Source organism: Nannobrachium achirus (assembly GCF_963921795.1).
Source record: "Nannobrachium achirus genome assembly, chromosome: 19".
Classification (NCBI taxonomy): Eukaryota; Metazoa; Chordata; class Actinopteri; order Myctophiformes; family Myctophidae; genus Nannobrachium; species Nannobrachium achirus.
Genome location: NC_137826.1, coordinates 4,848,012 through 4,867,569, shown reverse-complemented (window position 1 = coordinate 4,867,569; position 19,558 = coordinate 4,848,012). Strand labels below are relative to the sequence as shown.

The 19,558-nt window shown below is 42.3% G+C and overlaps 1 protein-coding gene across 1 annotated transcript in view; it reads right to left on the bottom strand.

Moving 5' to 3' along the window:
- Window positions 1-2,980: 2,980 nt before the first annotated feature.
- lars1b (leucyl-tRNA synthetase 1b) overlaps window positions 2,981-19,558 on the bottom strand; it is a 71,774-nt gene continuing 55,196 nt past the window's right edge. Inside the window, exons 27-32 of the mRNA XM_080748506.1 lie at window positions 16,751-16,861; window positions 13,943-14,053; window positions 9,533-9,637; window positions 8,019-8,114; window positions 5,156-5,288; window positions 2,981-3,543 (exon numbers count right to left, since the gene is read on the bottom strand). Coding sequence (XP_080604632.1) covers window positions 3,335-3,543; window positions 5,156-5,288; window positions 8,019-8,114; window positions 9,533-9,637; window positions 13,943-14,053; window positions 16,751-16,861 — 765 coding nt within the window. The 3' untranslated portion in view covers window positions 2,981-3,334. The remainder of the gene's footprint in view (window positions 3,544-5,155; window positions 5,289-8,018; window positions 8,115-9,532; window positions 9,638-13,942; window positions 14,054-16,750; window positions 16,862-19,558) is intronic.

Genomic DNA, 19,558 nt, shown 5'->3' with positions numbered 1-19,558 from the left:
GACATTCCACCTGCTTGTCTATGTATGGGCAGAATTCTTTAGAACAGTGGTTCTCAAAGTGGATTCCAGGGACTGTGTGGGTTCCTTTAGGGGGGCCTAAATTGAACCTTACAAGTGTGTAACTCTGACAGTGTAAAAATGGAACCAAATGGACCCGTTACATCCATGGTCCATTTGTACACTGTCAGAGTTAAGGGGTGACCTTGAAATTTGAAAGTTTGAGAAACACTGCTTTAGAATATTCGTGCTGTATTAGGACAGGGCCTTAGTTGGCGCTTCTTGTCAGGGCACCGTTTTCATTGCAACATCTCGCCTTTCACAAAACAAGGGGCCCCACCATGACTACAAAACCTTACTGACATCTGATGCAGGTCTTCTCCTTTTGCATTGCAAGATAGAGGGCGCCAGATCCCTTTTAGTCACACCCTACCACTACATCCTGTTCATCCACAGAGCATTGACTCTCATTGTTTTCTCCATTAGATTTCTCTTCACTTTTTTCAACTTTTATTACTTGGGATGGTAAAAAGATGAGGCAGACAAATACAATGTATTTTGACAAGTAATAAAAGTTGAAAAAAACTGAAAAGAAAACACTTTAATCTAATGGAGAAAACAACTAGAATCAATGCTCTGTGGATGAACAGGATGTAGTGGTAGGGTGTGACTAAAAGGGATCTGGCGCCCTCATCTTGCAATGCAATACTTTGTGCAAAAGGAGACTTCCCTTCTTGTGGGGCGACGCTCTGCTTGTTTAATATTCTGGAAAGAAACTGAGCAGAACAGGTAAACAGAGACAGAATGTTTCATAGTTTTTTTTTTTTTTTTTATTATTATTATTTCCTTGAAAAAAAGCACAATCCAGACGAACTGTCAACCACTGCTACAAAATAGAAAAGCTGTCCGGCACGCGTTTCTCCGCCAAACATTAGGGCGAAAAACACTCCCCGATGTAACAAAACAACAGCAGACGTTTTAACATGAGTAATCAAGAGCGCCGACCCCGCAGGCGAGGGCTAGCCAACAGCAACGCAGGATGACAGGTCGGGCAAAGGGACAACGATCTATTTCTTTTGATCTTTTCTCCTTAAAACCCATTCAGGCCTAGAATTATTGAATGCCTTAACCAGTGAAAAATAGCAGATATACAAGCTCACAGCGCGGCACCGAGTGCCGCGCTGCGAGCTTGTAGATCTGCTATTTTCTGAAAAAGACGTGAAAATGTGTGCAAATCTTCCAATATATGTATTTTCAAAGCGGAAGAGGAACTAAAAAGAGAGAAAGAGGAACTCAATATTTTTTTAGATGGGGGGTCCGTGGCCAAATACACATCATTTTGGGGGTCCTTCACGTGAAAAGGTTTCAGAACCACTGACATAGTAGTCTCTCAAGAACAAACTGAGCTCCATTTAAGTGATAAGGACCTTTTCTTTGACGATGGCTGGCCAGATTGCTGACATAGTAACATGGGTTTTTCAAAAAACCTCAGAAGGATTCAAAAGACGAATTTTCAAGATTTTTCAAAAATAGCAGATCTACAAGATCTACAGCGCGGCACTCGGTGCCGCGCTTGCGAGCTTGTATATCTGCTATTTTTCAATAGTTAAAGCACAAAATAATGATACACGATATAGTGTACCCGTTTTAAATGGGTTAACAAGTCGGAGCAGACGCTCGCTGAAAGCTCATTTAATTTCCCAGAGGGCCAAAAAAAAAAAAGGCCGGACAAAAATGAAATGCTCTGGCTTTGCCGAGCTTGCACTTTATCTGGAGTCGAGATGAGCAGACAGAAACACACTGAGAAGTTTTGTTTTCTCTGTGTGACCGGGGACAGAAAGAACCAAAAAGAAAAGGCAAACTAAAACGGAAGGGGACCCCAAATGCAAAAAGAAACGTTTCGCAGTCGCACCTCACGGTTTATCTAGCAGTCAACATGAGCCTGATGTATCCGACTCTTAAAACACCCCAGATGTCCTCTGCTTTATCGCATACAAAGCCGAGTATCAAATTGAACATGTTGCTAAGGTCTAATTAAGTACATTAAAGGGGAAGACCACCCATTTTCAATATTGAACTATGTCATTAATACAACTTAGAGGAGTTGTGTGGAAATAGAAAAAAAAGTTCCCCCCCTTCTGTGTTGCCTAGAACTGGAAGATTGATTTTGGGGTTTGTATTGTAAAGTACAACGGTGTGATGTCATCACGTTGTACTTTACAACCACTTTACGAACCCTTTTTTTCTATTTCCACACAACTCCTCTAAGGTATATTAATGACATAGTACAATATTGAAAATGGGTGGTCTTCCCCTTTAATAATCTCGCGTCACCAGGCTTTTTCGGAGGAAAGCCTGGTATTCGTTTACAACGGGCCGTCTGATCCGGTTTAGACCGGATGGCATCACAGACCGGATGACAGAAGAAGTAGTCAACTGTTCCACAGTCAACAGTCTGGCCACGCGAGACTACAGAAGCGTGCCATCCGGTTTGGTGTGCCATCCAGGCCTATCATCCGGCCAAAGTGTAGTCCGTTTTGACTACAAAATGACGTAGGACGCCGTCCGCTCCCGACCGGATCAGAAGCCCGAATTTGGAAGCGATCCCAGGCTCGCACATTAATAGGTCCCATATACGTCTGGTTCTTCCGGCATTAACTGAGGCCATGTTGGGGAAAACTTGAAATATTCAAACACAGAAATAAGGACAGACTGTAAAACTGATAAACCTCAGTGTGTTTGGCAGCGGATGGTGAAGCCCGAGTTTATACTTGGTTGTGCGCCGTGTCGCCACGCCAGCATGCAACGAAGTATAAATCACCCTTAAAACCCATTTGGGCCTAGAATTATTGAATGCTTTAACTATTGAAAAATAGCAGATATACAAGCTCACAGCGCGGCACCGAGTGCCGCGCTGCGAGCTTGTAGATCTGCTATTTTTGAAAAATCTGATTTTTTTTTTTTGCTAGTCTTTGAATATATCTTTGTAACTCAAATATTTGCTTCTGGTTGGTCCCTGGAACAACATATTTTGAGATGGGGGTCCGTGGCCAAATACATGTAATTTTGGGGGTCCCTGACATGAACAAGTTTCAGAACCACTGATTTTAGAGGAAGGTCAAAGGTATTCAAAGACTTTTTTTTTTTTTTTAATAGCAGATCTACAATAGCAGATCTACAAGCTCGCAGTGACTTGTAGATCTGCTATTTTTCAATAGTTAAAGCATTCAATAATTCTAGGCCTGAATGGTTCCAAAGAAATGACATAAAGCGCCTCCGTGTCGTCGTGGAGACGTGTGCTTTTCTGCTGGCCCGGCTGCAGAGTGCCGCGTTGTTTCTACTGGAGGAGAAGGTACACCAGAGAGTCTCCGATGTCCACGCTGAGGCCGTTGTCAGCCACGGTGACCCGCTTCTCCTCCAGGTTGATGCTGAACACCGACTTGTCCGAGACGGGCAGCTTGCCTTCCTCCTCGCGGCCCAGAATAGGAACCCGCCGGGGACCCAGGACGGGGTCCTCGTAACGCATCAACTTCACCCTGGACAGGTCTGGAGGAGGACAGGGAGAGAGCGTGTGTCAAATGAACGGCAGAGAGAAAGAGAAAGAAAGATGTAGAGGGAGGGAGGGAGAGACAGAGAATAGCAGAGAGACGGGGAGAAAGACAGAAAATTGGGTGAAAAGAGTTAGAAATTGACATTTGAAGGGAAGAGTAAGAGCTAGGGCATTCACCAAATATTCGAATATTTGAATATCAAAGTCACTATTCGACTATTCGACTAGTTCGACTTGGGTTGTTCACCCAAGTCGAAAATTCGCTTATTTTTTTCTCTCTTTAACAAAACTACTGCCTTTTAATCTGAAGGGATGCTTGGTGCCTTGGTGCCGCGCCGCTTTCTCCGTAGGCCTCCGCTATTATTTTGAAGGGCCGGAAGGGGGTTGTTTTAGTTTTTTTGGATTATCACTTGACGGCAACGATTACGTCATCTAGTCACATGACAGTGTGGGCCCAGAAGAGAAACATGGCTGCGCCCAGCCGAGTGTATTGTGTACAGTATGCAGACCACCCTTTGTATCAAAATGTCTCTTTTTGAGTAAATGAAGTCTCTTTATGGGCCTCTCAATGGATTTACTATGGAGGACGTTCACTTCGCGTGCACGCCCGACGTGCGTTGTAAACAAATCGCGGACATTACCGATGCGGGCGGGACCGGAGCGTCGTACTGTAAGTAATAATACTTTTACTGTAAATACAGTAAGATTGACAGTCCTCACCGTCAACGGCACCATGATTTTAACCATTTCAATGACGGTGAGGATTGTCAACGGCAGCAGAACTGTTAAATATATAGTTTATAAAGCTTGGCTAGATAGGAAGTCATAAGAATGAGATGTAGGTATTACATTTAATGTGACTCGGTTCAGCAGATAATTATTGTGAAAATAGCAGATCTACATGCTCACAACGCCTCGCGCTGCGAGGCGTTGTGAGCATGTAGATCTGCTATTTTCACAATGTTCGCCTCTTGCTTACTTAATATTTGACAGTTTGGCCAGTTTGGCCAGTCCTGTAGAATATGCCCTAGTAAGAGCTATTTTTGAATATCCGACGCAAACATCTAAAATTACACAGATGCTTTGAAGGCAAGAGGGAGGGAAGCGGAGGTGAAGGAAAGAGGGGTAGAGAGACAGAGCGAAGGATGACGGAGGACAGAAGCGAAAGCTAGTTAAGAACGCAGGTCAGAAGGACAAGCATCTTTAAACAGCGCAGTGATTCGCCAACATGAACTGTTTCACTAAGGACGGAAAACACAAGAGGTGCTGTAGGCTGTGGAATTGCGTCATTAAGGAATAATTAAGTAACAATGAATTCACAGCACTGTGTGTGTGTGTGTGTGTGTGTGTGTGTGTGTGTGTGTGTGTGTGTGTGTGTGTGTGTGTGTGTGTGTGCGTGCGAGTCCAAGACACTGTTCTTGCCCCAGAGATTTCGCAACGAGGGACCATTTCCGGCGCGTTGTTTATTGCAGTCGGCGAATACAATGATTGAGATTAAATGAGCCACGACCCAGGGACACCGGCTTCATAAAATCGGGGCGTAAGCGTGGTCACGTTACAGGGACCACGGGGACGAACGCACCGTCCTTCCTTACCACTACTACTGACCTTTTATGAGTCTGTTGACTTTGGCTAGTCGGCGAATGACGCCGTCTCTGTCGTCCCCTTGCCGGATGTCAACCCTGGTGGAAAACAGGCCGTTGAACGGCTGTGGGTTGATGAAGGACACGGACACACCAGGCTAGAGAGAGAGAGAGAGAGAGAGACAGAGTCAGGGAGACACACAGATAGGGATGGGACGATAAGCGATGTTATCGTTTATCGTGATAAAAACACTCGAGATAATCGTATCGTGGAGATTTAAATTTATCATGGAATCGTCCTCCGTCATGCACTGGGATCAATTCACCTTTTATTTGCCGAGCTGCATATCCAGTACCATTTAAACCCTCTATTGGTGAACCATACGTACTTGATACAGTCTTTTTTTCACTCTCTACCAAATCTCTTATTAGAAAATAGCTGATCTACAAGCTCGCGTTGCGACGCGTTGTGAGCTTGTAGATCGGCTAATTTTGGCAAATGTTCCGCCCCAAAAATCGCAATTTCTTTGGTCACAATAATCGTGATTAGGGGTGGGCAATATGGAAAAATACAATATCACGATATTTTCCCAAGCTGTATCACGATAAACGATTTTATCACGATTCTTTTTCACATTGGTTTTTATGGTTATTTTTCAAGTTACTTGACAAAAACTAGACTCGCTGGGTTCTTTTTGGGAGGTCTAATTTGAACTTTACAAGTATGTAACTCTGACAGTATACAAATTAAACCAAATGGACCCTTACGGGTCCATTTGGTTTCATTTGTATACTGTCAGAGTTAAGTGGAGACCTTGACATTTTAAAGTTTGAGAGCTACTGATTTAGACCAAAATGCAGGTTTAAATTGAATTCTGCAATGAATCTCTGTATTAACGATTCAACAGGATTTTTTACAAGGCTCCCTCAATTCAGGCTTTTGCAAATCCCGCCCCATTCTGCCCTGTTACTATGGTGGGACATTTGACCCTGGGCAGATTGTTTTTATAGTGGCAGTGAATGGGATTTTTTTATTTTTTCATAGCCTCATTACAGCTATATAAAGTACCAAAGGAAAAACATCTAGGTGATATTAATAAAAAGGGAAGACAAAGGTACAGTAGTTACATTGCAAAACAGGGGGTTTCCCCGAAAATATATGTTTTAATTAGTTTAATCCTCTGGATCAGAGAGAGAATAGAAATAGAAAGAGAAAGCGCATTGCATCTTGGGTAGGAAGAGGAGAGACAGATTATAGTTCTCCTCACATAATAGGCTGGCTTTTTGTAATTCTGCCCATTTAAAATATATGTACCCAATCGTAACTCTTAGTTACATTGATAAGGTCCATGTGAACTAGTTTGTTGAAGCTTATTCATTATGATGAGCGAGATCGCTATCACCGCCCGCGGCCGTACTGGACGAACACTGTGTCGCGCAGAGCGGACAGTTGTTGAAAGCCTGAAGCAACATTCTCCACTGCACAAACTCCACCCCCGATAGCAAAAAGTGAATGTTTTTTTCTGGTTGGCCAGTCAGGGAGTCTCAGGGACCAATCAGAAGGCTGACAAACGGTGAATTGCACGATACCTCTGAAAAGGCATATCGTGGAGACATTGTATCGTCTCAACGATAATTATCACCATATTGCCCACCCCTAATAGTGATATGACATTTTCATATGGTCCCATCCCTACACACAGAATGAGAGACAGAGAGTGTTCTGACAGGCTTTGGCAACCTGACTGCTCGGGGCAGGTCATTATAGGCCAAACCTTTTTCAAAAATAGATACGACACAGAGTTTGGAGGGAAATTTCTACCTGCTTACGGATTTTAGACCATTTAGGTCTTATAGTAAAATTGCTATTAAGTATTAACACGTTTCCTTTATTCCAAATGAAATCTTTTTACAATTAAAATATCTATTAAAATAGCCTATTATATCCCTCGGAGGTTGCTTCTGGGCGCCAATTGAATAGGTGTGGAGTACATAGTCTAGGTAGGTCTGTAGTTCATTTTGGGATGGTGTATCAGAGAGAGCCGGAGTATTTCATTGTATGTTTTTATACACATTTATGCATCATGTTGAACATTAACTTCACTTGAGAAAGTGAGAGAAATATGCACAGCATAAAAAGGTAAGACTTCTTGAACAACAGTTCATCTCGTGGTCGTTAGTCATGGACACGTCGACACTACTGCAGAGATGGTGCATGGACAGACAGACACACACGGTTAAAAATAAACCGTTTGTCAGGTACACACTTAGCTGCAGTCAGACACACAAAACTTTCCACTGGGTGGCTGTCGCAGGGACAAGAATACAGAATGCTTTTACAAGAAGTGGGTGGGTTACATATATACTTGCTAAAGTAGTGTGTGTACCTGGAAATGACCTTGTGGGCAGTTTTAAAACACCTGTGCATGTGTGTGTGTGCGTGTGTACACCAACCACGTGCACACATTGACACGTTGAGCCCCTGCCCTTTTATCCGTTGTAAAAAGTGCCCTCTCCAGACCATAAATGCAGTTTTTACTATGGTGAAAGAAATGCAAATGCCCTCTTTCCATGCCATACCTGAAGGCAGCATTCAAGAGAATTCCGTATCCAAACTGTCCTGAACTTGAACGCAGCATTTGAAAGAATTGCCTTCTCTGTGTAGAAATCCATGCCGCTACGCCGCAACTCCAGTATTGACTTGATTATGCAGTGTGGTATCAAGCACCAAACATAGCCGACCTTCAAGATGTGAGCTTGGAGGTCTGCTATTTTCGATATTGCCACCAAAAGGCCCTTTTAGACATTTCAGCCCCTGCCTCTCTAACATTCTCTGCACGTCCCTGGTGTGTACATACGCATGTGACAGTTAAGACAAAAGCTCCTACCTCTGATCTGAACACACTGAAGGGTTTCCCGGGGCAACAGTCCTCCTTCACCTTGTCATCAGCCTCGGACGCAGGCTGCACGTCGATCTGATCCAGCTGTCAGAGAGGAAAACAAACACACATTCATTCATTCTGGACCACAACAAAGAACACTGTAATAAGAACCCCTCTCCAGAGAGAGAAACACAGAAATTGCTTCCAGTTTATTGGTCTGATGCACGTTTTCCTCGAGACTAGACTGAGGGGTTCATTTACCACTCTATATACTTCGTTGACCGGGGGTCCCCCAGGGGTCTATACTTGGGGGTCCCCCCTCCTTCTTCCTCCCCTAAATCAAATCTCTTCGCCGGGATGAGTTGTGAGCATTTATATCTGCTATTTTCGGCGAAGAGTTCTGCTATTTGTTGCCATATTTGTTTGCCTATTTTTGCTAAACGTTCATCTATTATGACATGCCCAGAATGGGGACAGTAAGGGTTTAACTACCGGTAGTTACCGAGATTTAGCCAAAACCAAACCCAAAAACGAGGGGGAAAAATGTGGTTCCTCTCTGGACCGTGGCAGATCTACAACATGGGTGCCAAGGCTAAACCATATTTTATTAACCACTTAACACCAGTAAGACTCTCTAATCGGGAGATAAGCGACCGTAAGGTCGCATAATGTTGTCTGCAAAAAGCAACCTCATGGTGGCGCTAGAAGAGGGGCCATGTGAGAAATCAGGGGCGGAGGTTGTGGTTTGCCAGCCAAGGAATGTGTGTGCAAAGTTTGGCATGGATAGATTAACCACTTAACACTATACATACAGTATACTTCATTGACCCGGGTTCATCAATGGCTTAGTGCAGGGTTCCCCACTTAGTTTTCCCCAAGGGCTGAATTATGTCTAGGGTACCAAGCCGAGGGCCACAACATTGCAGGGGGCGACGGCGGCGTTCCCGCTACTCCAGCGACAGTTCAGATATCGTCGTTGTCGGGTGAAAATCTTGTATGTCCAAAACCATTCGTTTGCATTTATCATTTTTAAAATTATTTAAACTAGTGAAAACAGCCAATCTACAAGCACACAACGCCTCGCGGTGCGAGGCGTTGTGTGCTCTTAGATCTGCTGTTTTCACTACTTTTGTGCGACGGCCTTGTATTATTTGCGAAAGAACGTACAAATTTGGAGATACGAGATTTTCACCCAACAATGACGATATACTAGTGTTGTGGCTGCTCTTATACCACCGTTATTACTGGGGTTGGTGTGGGCCAGACAGTAGCCCCCCGTGGGCCGCAAATGGCCCGCGGGCCGCCTATTGGGGAACACTGGCTTAGTGTTTCACCTGCATAGTTTCCACGGATAGAAATCCCATTAATTTCTCCACAGACGTTTCAGATTTGATGTTTATTGAGTTTGCTTTCCCCCCACCCCAAACCCCACAACTGTAACGAACCCTCCAATAAACTGTCACGATGTGCACTTGAACTGCCTCTGCCTCCGTTGTGGACTTGATCGCTCTTCAACGTACCTCCAGGGAGTTGGTGAGATACACCAGGTTCTTCTCCAGCACGTCAGCCTCGTCAAACTCCAGCTGCAGGTCCAGAACCCTGGCTCCGCTCTTCTCCAGGTTCTCCTGTGGATCACAGCCAGGTTAAGGTCGACACCATCATTACAACGTAGCTCACTACAACCAGGGGCATAGTTCTGCCGATTTAAAATGACTCCAATACGGAACTCAAACTTCCTATGATTGGCCGCTAGTTGCACTGTTTTCCCCCCCCGGCCGATCGCAAAAAGAATTGTTCTCCATTGGACCCCATTCATTTTCCACTTTCGTTTTCTAACCTTAATTAACATTTTCTAAAATACTTTATGGTTCCTATCGCTAGTTAAAAATTGCCTTTCAATCACGATGATATGCGTTTTGTGAAAATAAGGTCCATTTATGTTAAAAAGGATGATAAAGTTGCGGGAGGCGTGGCCAACTAAGCTGATACCAGCCGACTGTGTTCTTCTTCACGTGCTGTATTTCGGGAGGCTCCAACCACATTCTCCCATGTATCCCTGCGGTTGCACGTGACCGTTGGCGGCCAATAGCATCCTCTGGTGCCTTTACAATCTATGATGGCAACACCCATGACAAGGACCAATATTGTGTCATTTGCGCTACATAGAAACCAATGGCTTCGCTTTGTCCATATCTTTTATACAGTCTATGACTACAACAAGCGTTCCACCGTCTCATCCAGGGAGATTCAGACCGCCGTCCGCCTGCTGCTCCCCGGTGAGCTGGCCAAGCACGCCGTGTCTGAGGGCACCAAGGCTGTCACAAAGTACACCAGCTCCAAGTAAACTGTACAATTGATGTGTTGGTGTTGATGTACTACCTTGCTTATTGTATTGATGTATTACCCTGCTGATTGTATGTCGCTATTTTTGAGCGGTGGTAAACCGCTCCTAAGAGTGGCTGTGCGTGTGTCTGTAGCCACTTTTCCTCAGCGTTTTGCCATCGCAATATGTGTGTGTGTGTGTGTGTGTGTGTGTGTGTGTGTGTGTGTGTGTGTGTGTGTAGTCACATTACATCACCAATTACATCCTAGACTTATATCCTAGTCTTTTTCCTCAGCGTTTTGCCATGGCAATGTGTTTTCCTCAGCGTTTTGCCATAGCAATGTGTGTGTGTGTGTGTGTGTGTGTGTAGCCTGTATTACATCACCAATTACCAATTGAAGACGTTATGCAAGCACGACCACCGCTCACTTCACATTGGGTGTGATTTTTATTTACTTAAATCCTGAATATTAACAGTTTTGGAAATATGGTGTGTAAGTGTGTGTGTGTGTGTGTGTGTACACTTTAAGCGATTCACTGCCTGAATCACTGGGGAAATGCGTTGTTTTCTGATTACTAAGTAGATGAGAGTGATTGAGCAAGCGAGTCACTTGGTGACCACATGCATGAATAAGGACTAAGGACACGAATCGTCTGATTCCCGCACAACAACACAATAAACTAGGGCTGTCACAATTATTACATAATCGTCTAATCGCAATTATTTGACATAATCGCAAATATTTTGTTATAATCGTGAATGTTGAAAGGTTTTCATACATTTTCAGAAATAGTGGAAATAGCAGATCTACAAGCTCACAACGCGTCGCGATGCGACGCGTTGTGGGCTTGTAGATCGGCTATTTCCACTATCAATTTTATTTTTTAAGTAGTAAGTTGTCAAATATGTCAGTAATTTCTTTATGTATTTAGGTTATGTGTCATATCTGACATGTGCATCTTCAAAGCCTACAAGCCAAAAAGAAATGTAATTGTCAACGACAAAAACACAATAAAATCGTTAATCGCAATTATTTGAGTGACAATTAATCGTCATGTAAAATGTCATATCGTGACAGCCCTACAATAAACCCACGCTGTCATTATTTACTCCCACAGTTGACAGCAGAGGACAGAGGACGACTAAACCGCCCACCATCCCGCAGAGATTCTTTTTTGGGGGGATTTTGGACAAACAACACTCAATCACAGTCCTTATCAGACCAAAGCTTTCATCTACAAACTGAAACAAGTCAACAGGAACACCAACCGGGGAGAGACAAAAAGACCTGACAACCGACCGCTGGGCCATCACTGGGCTCATCTATTATTCATTCGGTATTTGTTAGCCTTCTTTTAGTTTGATTGTCACCGTGTGATAGACAGTTAAAGACAGTAGTAGTTCACCACGAAAATCAATCAATCTATCTGACACTGCCTTCAATTATACTTGATTTGGCTTAGATGATTTGATTGATTTTTGAACAGATTCAGGTTTTAAAGGGAAGTATAGTGAATAATATCCATGTACTGTACCACGCATCATTTACCAACGGCATAATACATTAGAACATATTCCAAACCCTGTGTTAGGTATAATTATGTGAATACCATGGAGATGATTTCTTTGTTTTTGTCACATTCTTAAGCCAATAATTTGATGAGCGGCGGAGTCTCCGGTCAGTAAGTCAAAGAGTCACCTACCTTGTGGGGACATTACATAGACTTCCATTCATTTTCTGTGGCCTTACCCTAACCTCTAACCTCTATCCCTAAACCTAACCCCTAACCATAACCCTAAACCTAACCCTAACCCCTAACCCTAAACTTAACCCTTTTCCTTGTGGGGACCAACTTTTTGTCCCCACAAAGTAGGTAGTTCCCCAGAATGTGACTGTGTTAACAGTTTTTAGTCCCCAGATGGTGGGTAAAACAGCAACACACACACACACACACACACACACACACACACACACCCCCCCACACACACACACACACACACACACAGTAAAACATATATAATTGACGGTAGTGTGATGAGTCCTTAACGCATCCCGTCACTTATCTGAGGAAATGTGTGCACACCCAGAGTAGAGTTGACAGTTTTCTTGTCAAATGAGTCTAGTTTTATAAGGTGACACACCATCACACACAGCCGGCTTAAATAATTAAAACAAACATCTGTGTAGACTTAGGTTGGCTTTTTTCAAGGCTTCATGGGGTGTGTAAGAGATAGAAAATTATAGATTGTTTGGGTGAACTACTCCCTTTAACTCATTTGCTGCTATGGCCGAGGAGCCCGAAAAAATCCCGATGTACGGCCGTGCCATGCCCGAGGAACTCGAGAATTTCCCGTTTTTGAAAAAAAAAAAAAAAAAGTTTGACCCCAAAAAATGTAGTAGGCATGATAGCAATCGCGAAATTGCATGTTTAACCCCCATAGCAACCCCATCTTTCAAACATGGCAGCCATCTTTGTTTACATTTTAGGAAAACATAATGGCTGCTATCTCATGAATGCCTGAACGGATTTCCATTCGGATTTTTTTGTTTGAAAGCTGTGAGCAATGTGGACACACATGGTGCATTATCTAGGCATGGATGTGCATGATCCGTGCACTATGAATTACATGGAAGTCTATGGAGACAGGGGCATATGAGAGTACGAAGGTATTGTTAAATGGCAGCAAATGAGTTAACATGTGAGCAATGCCCTGTGGCTACTAAGATCTTTACAGAGCTTTGTCTGTTAGCAACGTGACACTGACAGTACAGTATGCATCAGCTGACCAGGATCCCCAAGGGATCTACAGATGTGCCATTTCAAAACCTCACATGTCATGCCATTGGCAAGACAGCAGATTTCCTGTGGATTGGCAGAACATTGAGCTTGTAGATCATCTATTTTTGCTATTTTCATGATCTTCTCCGACTTCGAAGTTTAAATCTACCTATGAAGGTGGATTCGGCTTTACAATGGGAATTGATTGTTTTCTTGCAATTTGCGGGTTTTTGCCAAAGATACTTACTACTTAATACTTGGTTTTGCCTCTACATCAGCTTCAAGTGTTTTTTTTTTTTTAGTTTTTATTATCATCTCTGACAAAATCACAATGACAAAGGTCATGCAGTTATCTTTTGGGGCATGATACATACTGCCAATAGATGAAGAGCACAAAAGCAAGGTGACCTAAATAAAACTACGAAAGATAAATAATGGCGGCATAATAGAAATCAACTTTGAGTTTAAAACACAGAATTTATTGCACCCACAAAGTTCCTGCGCACACAGGGCAGGTACTTTGTGGGTGCAATAAATTAAATGCAACATTATTCCACAGATCTCAAAACTGCGACATTCCACATGTAACGACAGCCAATGTCCAGGGTAGAAATGATGGGAGGCAGGAGAGGAGAGAAGAGAGGAGGAGTGAAGCGGGAAGGAGGAGAGGAGCGAGAGAGGGAAGGAGAGGAAAATGATATTAAAGGAAAATGAAGGAGACGAGGCAACAGGAGAAAAAGCAGGACCTCTAGTGGCAACTTGCCAAAGCTATACCTCTACACAGACACTTTAATACACACACACACCCTTCTGCCTTCACTCTTACCTTGATCATAGCTACGAAGGGCATGACTCTCTTCATGTACTTCTTGAGTTCCGGCAGCGCTCCCAGCTCAGTGGAGATCACCTTGTTGTCTGGAAGGACTCCACCGTCACTCTGAAGAGAGAGCAACCACGCAGGCAGACAGACAGACAGACAGACAAGCAGTGGTGGGAAAAGTTATCACAATTTATACCCGAGTAAAAGAAAAAATACTGCAATATAGAAACACTTTGTTACAAGTAAATGTCTGGAATTGAGTACTTGAGTAAAAGTCATTATGCAAAATGTCCCATTTCAAGTTTTCAAATGGGTAAAAATCTTTTGAGACTAGCAGATCTACAAGTAGATCGGCTTGTAGATCGGCTATATTTCCAAATGGCCGAAATGTATACAGAGCTGAAGTGGTTAATGTATGTTTTGTAATAATAATCAAGATCTACAAAGTAACTAATAACTAAAATGTTCAAATAAATGTAGTGGAGTAAAAGTAAAATATTTGTCTCTGAGATGTAGTGGAAGTAAAAGTACTGGAAATTGGAAATACTCAAGTAAAGTACGAATACATCAAAATTGTACTTAAGCAAATGTACTTAGTTACTTTACACCACTGCACACAAGGCAAGTGGGCAAAATTAGCTTTCTAGTCAATTTCCTGTCTTGTATTTTAACAAGACATTCACATTCCTAAAGAGAATTTCAGTAATAGACCGTATGTCAATCCCGCCCCATTTTGCTCTTGTTACTAGGTAGAACAAATTTACCTTGGCAGATTCTTTTATAGTGGAAGTGGATGGGGGAAAAAGATTTTTCATAGCCTCATTACAGCTATTTAAAGTAACAAAGGAAAAACATCTACGTGATATTAATAAAAAGGGAAGAAAAAAGTACAGTAGTTACATAGCAAAACAGTAATTTTCCCCCGAAAATATATGTTTTAATTAGTTTAATCCTCTGGATCAGGCAGAGGAGAGAAATAGAAAGAGAAAGTTCAGTGCATCTTGGGTAGGAAGATGACAGCCAGACTATAGTTCTACTCACAAAATAGGCTGGCTTTCGTAATTCTGCCCATTTAAAATATATATGAACTAGTCCAGGGGTCCTCAAATACAAATCTTGAGGGTCCACAAATATGTTTTTGAAACAGGTCCGGGTCCGGAAAAAAATAAATAATTATATATATATATATATATATATATATATATATATATATATATATATATATATATATATATATATATAGTGTGTGTGTGTGTGTCTTTTTTCTTTATTAAAAGGGTCTTAGGTCCTTGCATGGAAAGACAACATCTTAGCCACTAGCCTAAAAGGGGAATTCCCCTTGGATGGGGGAGATTTTAGCCTTTTGGTCATCAGGTTGGATCCACCACTCACTTCAAACTGGGTTTGATTTTTCCAGTACACGAAACAGCAGAAGGGAGAACAGATTGTAGTAAATCAAAGTGGAGCAGAGATATTTTGCGCTCTGGTTTCTTTTAACAAACTGGGATAATCTTCGAATAATTTATGCTTGTGTCACAACGTGAATATCGATCTGAAAACAAGGTCTCGCGGCCACGCATCGGAGACGAAGCGGCTCCTAGCGAGCAGGCTACTTCATGTAGCTCGCAGCAAGCTTTGCTCGATGCCGTTGCTGCATATCCATGCAGAAAGACAGAGGCGACCGAGGCACGTCGATCGCGACAAACTCTCTGGAGAGAAGATTACAATCCTGCAAACGTATTCACGTTGATGCTGTGCGTGAATGAACCCCACTGATTTGCGTATAGTTGCACTAGTGTTGCAGGCTCAGGCTGCAGCTCCGAAAACTTCCGTGGTCTGTTGAATGAACTGTAGTGACCCAGGTGCTAACAGTCAGCCTAGCAGCGTGTCGTTGTCATAGAGATGACAACCCATAATAATCTGTGGCCAGCATCAGCCAATCAGCGCGTCGCTGGTTCTCTCACACACAGCGCTTGCAATGAAGCTGAAGTGAATGAATACAACGAGACGTGGAAACATTTTTTTATTTTTTTTCTACAATTCGTCCTGGGTCCGGACGGCGGTGCCTCGCGGTCCGGACATGGACCGCGGTCCGCCTATTGAGGACCCCTGAACTAGTCTGTTGAAGCTTATTCATTATAATGATCGAAATCGCTATTGTCGCGCGGGGCCGTACTGCACGCTCGCCGTGTTCCACAGTGCGCACCGTGCTGAAAGCACAACACAACATTCTCCCACTGCACAGCTCCACCCCCGATAGCAAAAAGTGAATGATTTTTTCTGGTTGGCCAGTCAGGGAGTCTCAGGGACCAATCAGAAGGCTGACAAACGGTCTATTGAATCTGTATCCACAAAGGAATTTTCAAAGCTGCAGTTTAAATAAAATACAAATGTAACAATATAAACAGTACATCATAATATGAAAAAGAAATACAGATAAACGAGGAAGACATTTACAATATAAATTGGGGTCCCAGAGATAGAAATGCCATTAAATGCGAGTCCCTAGCCTAATGCATGTCAAACTGCAGGTGTCCTCGTTTTTAAAAGGGTTGAGAATCACTGCTAGTGCCGTAAAAATCTTCTCTCATGAGGGTCCCTGGCGTATCTTTTAAAATGGGGGTCTGCGGGCGAATAAGTGTCAATTTGGGGGTCCTTGACATGAAAAAGTTTGAGAACCATTAGAGGCTGGCACCGCCAGGTAAAGCAAGATAGGCTTTGACCAATTGGTTTTCTGGTAGGAATTATTGACGAAACGGAAGTAGGGAACGTGTGCGTGGTTGCTTGGACATCTGATGTGGACATGTTCCTTACCTTGTAGTATTTGCCTAGCAGTGACAAGGCGCTGTGCTGCCATGGAGGGTAACTCTTGGCCACGTAGACGGTACAGTGGGAGGGCTTGGCTGGGGGCTTGGAATCTCCTTTCTGTCAGGCGGGAGAAATAGACCTAAAGATTTATATACATACTGTACTGCATATATAGCAATTGCATATGATCCGCATATAATGATAATTTTTTCAAATTAATTTGAATCTTTTTGTGTTGATTCAGTGGTATGAAAAAGTTAAATACCATATAAAGATATATAAGCAAATAAATTAGCTTCTCAATTATGTATTTAATTGAAAACGTTATCTATCTAATAATCGCTAAGATGAACATCAATATTTGCAATTTTCCTTCCAGACATTACTATGTCATTACTATATGTTGTGACCAATATGGTGCAATGATAATCTACTATGGCAATTTTCTCTTTTGCATAAGACTCAACACTACGCATGCTTTCAATTATTTAAGGCGGCTGTGTGTGATGGTGTGTCACCTTATGAAACTGGACACACACTCACTCATTTTCTAATTTTCACTCAACAAAACTGTCAACTCTGCTATGCTGTGTGTGCACACATAAGTGAAGGGATGCTCATCACACAGCCTTCAATTATAAATATTTATATTAGTCCCTTTCAATCTGTGTGTGTGTGTGTGTGTGTGTGTGTGTGTGTGTGTGTGTGTGTGTGTGTGTGAGAGAGTGTGAGTGTGAGTGTGAGTGTGTGTGTGTGTGTGTGTGTGTGTGTGTGTGTGTGTGTGTGTGTGTGCGCGCGTGTGTGTGCAGCCATTTAGATTTTTTCACTGATTCAGGTTTTAAAGGTAAGTACTGCATAGTGAATAATATCCATGTACCATGAATCATTTACCAATGGCATAATACATTACAAAAAAAAGGATTTGTGTTAGGAATAGTTAGGTGAATACCATGCGAGCTATTAGTGTCGATCTACATGCTCACAGCGTGCCACTTCGTGCCACGCTTGTACATCTGCTACGTTTTTTAACATACAGTATTTTTGAAAAAGTGTGAGGGTCTTTCAATCATGCAATGCTTTCTCTGGGGGTGATTTAAAAAAATCACGATCTCTCTCCTCTTCCCCACGTTTCCCTTAACAAGACATTTGCCCAGCGTGGATCAATAGCAGCAGCCGTCTGGCGGCCTGAGATATCTGCCAACATACATCTTGTCAATACCTTGTTTTATGTTTTGTAGAAAAAAGAGAGGAGATCCGAGCACTCGAGGAGTTTAAAATAAAACAAAGTTTATTGTCTAAAAACCTACATGTTTCGACCTTGCGGTCTTCGTCAGGGCAAAGAACTGACGAAGACCGCAAGGTCGAAACATGTAGGTTTTTAGACAATAAACTTTGTTTTATTTTAAACTCCTCGAGTGCTCGGATCTCCTCTCTTTTTTCTACAAAGTTTTAATCCCACCGATCCTAGAAGCACCACTCACACTCTTTTTTACTATACGATTTTATCTCCCTTGAGCACCTGGTTATTCTCTGCTTTTGGTCTACCTTGTTTTATGTCTTCTGCTTTCTGCCCCAGGCCACTTATTGGAGCGCTGAATTGTTAATGCACGACAAACTAACTTTCTTACCACGCAAATGGCTGGGCCTCAAGGCATTTCACTTCTTACCAAGCACAGCTCGAGTACAATTCCTTCCAGCCACTGCTGACCTAACCTCAAAAAGAATCAATTATTTAGAAAAGGGGACAAGTATTACCTTTGGAAAAGTTACATTCAAGGTCATTGTTTATCATTATTTAATTTTTCTTCTGCACTGTATATATTTATTTATTTAGAACATGTTGCACTTGCTTAGACTTAGTAAACTGGACATGAGTTGTCTCTGTACTTGGACTGCTTTTATATCTACAAGCGTGTGAGCTTGTAGATCGTATGTTTGGCTATTGTTCCACTCAGAATAGGGATTCTGGGGTTCAAGTGGTTAAATGTCCGCTGCTTTTCGTTAAGTGTTTTTTTTATTATTTTTTTTGCTTAGGCATGTCTTCATGTCTAACGTTTTATGTAAAGCACTCGTTATGTAAAGCCTTGTTGTTGAAAAGTGCTATACAAATTAGAGATGTTCCGATCAGGTTTTTTGGGGCCGATACCGATCACCGATCAGCTGGAATCAATATCTGCCGATACCGATATTACCGATCGATCACAGCGTGTAATCAATATCTGACTATCCCGATATTACCGATCGATCACAGCTTGAAATCCATAAATTATTCTATAGTGTCACTGTAGGAGCATTTATATATTTAATGATTCCTCTTACACAACATTGACATTGTATATATTAATTCAATTCAACTTTATATTCTAAGGTCATGATTCGATTCGATTCTCGATACGATATATTATCATATCGTATAAGATAGTGGCAATATTGTCTACCCTTCATTATTTTCAAGGTTATTTGGTTATAATGGTTAATAGCAACAATAATAGGCCAAATAGACCCTTAAGATTTTCTGTACACTATATTACACATCTGGGGTCCTTGCTCTTGGCATGAAAATGTTTGAGAACCACTGTTCTTAAACAATATCAGACAACGTTTCTGTTTGACTGACCTTCGCCAGTTTTTTTATTTTTATAGACCTGTTTGCTGGCAAAAACAGGATCTGGCAACACTTTTTTATAGACCTGTTTGCTTGTTTCTGTCGCAGAAACTGAATGGCAACGCTTCATCCTCCTTACATCTAGCTGCTAACAGTTAGCTCCTGTGGAAATGATCGTTTAAGGGAACTACTACAAACTTCATCCTTAG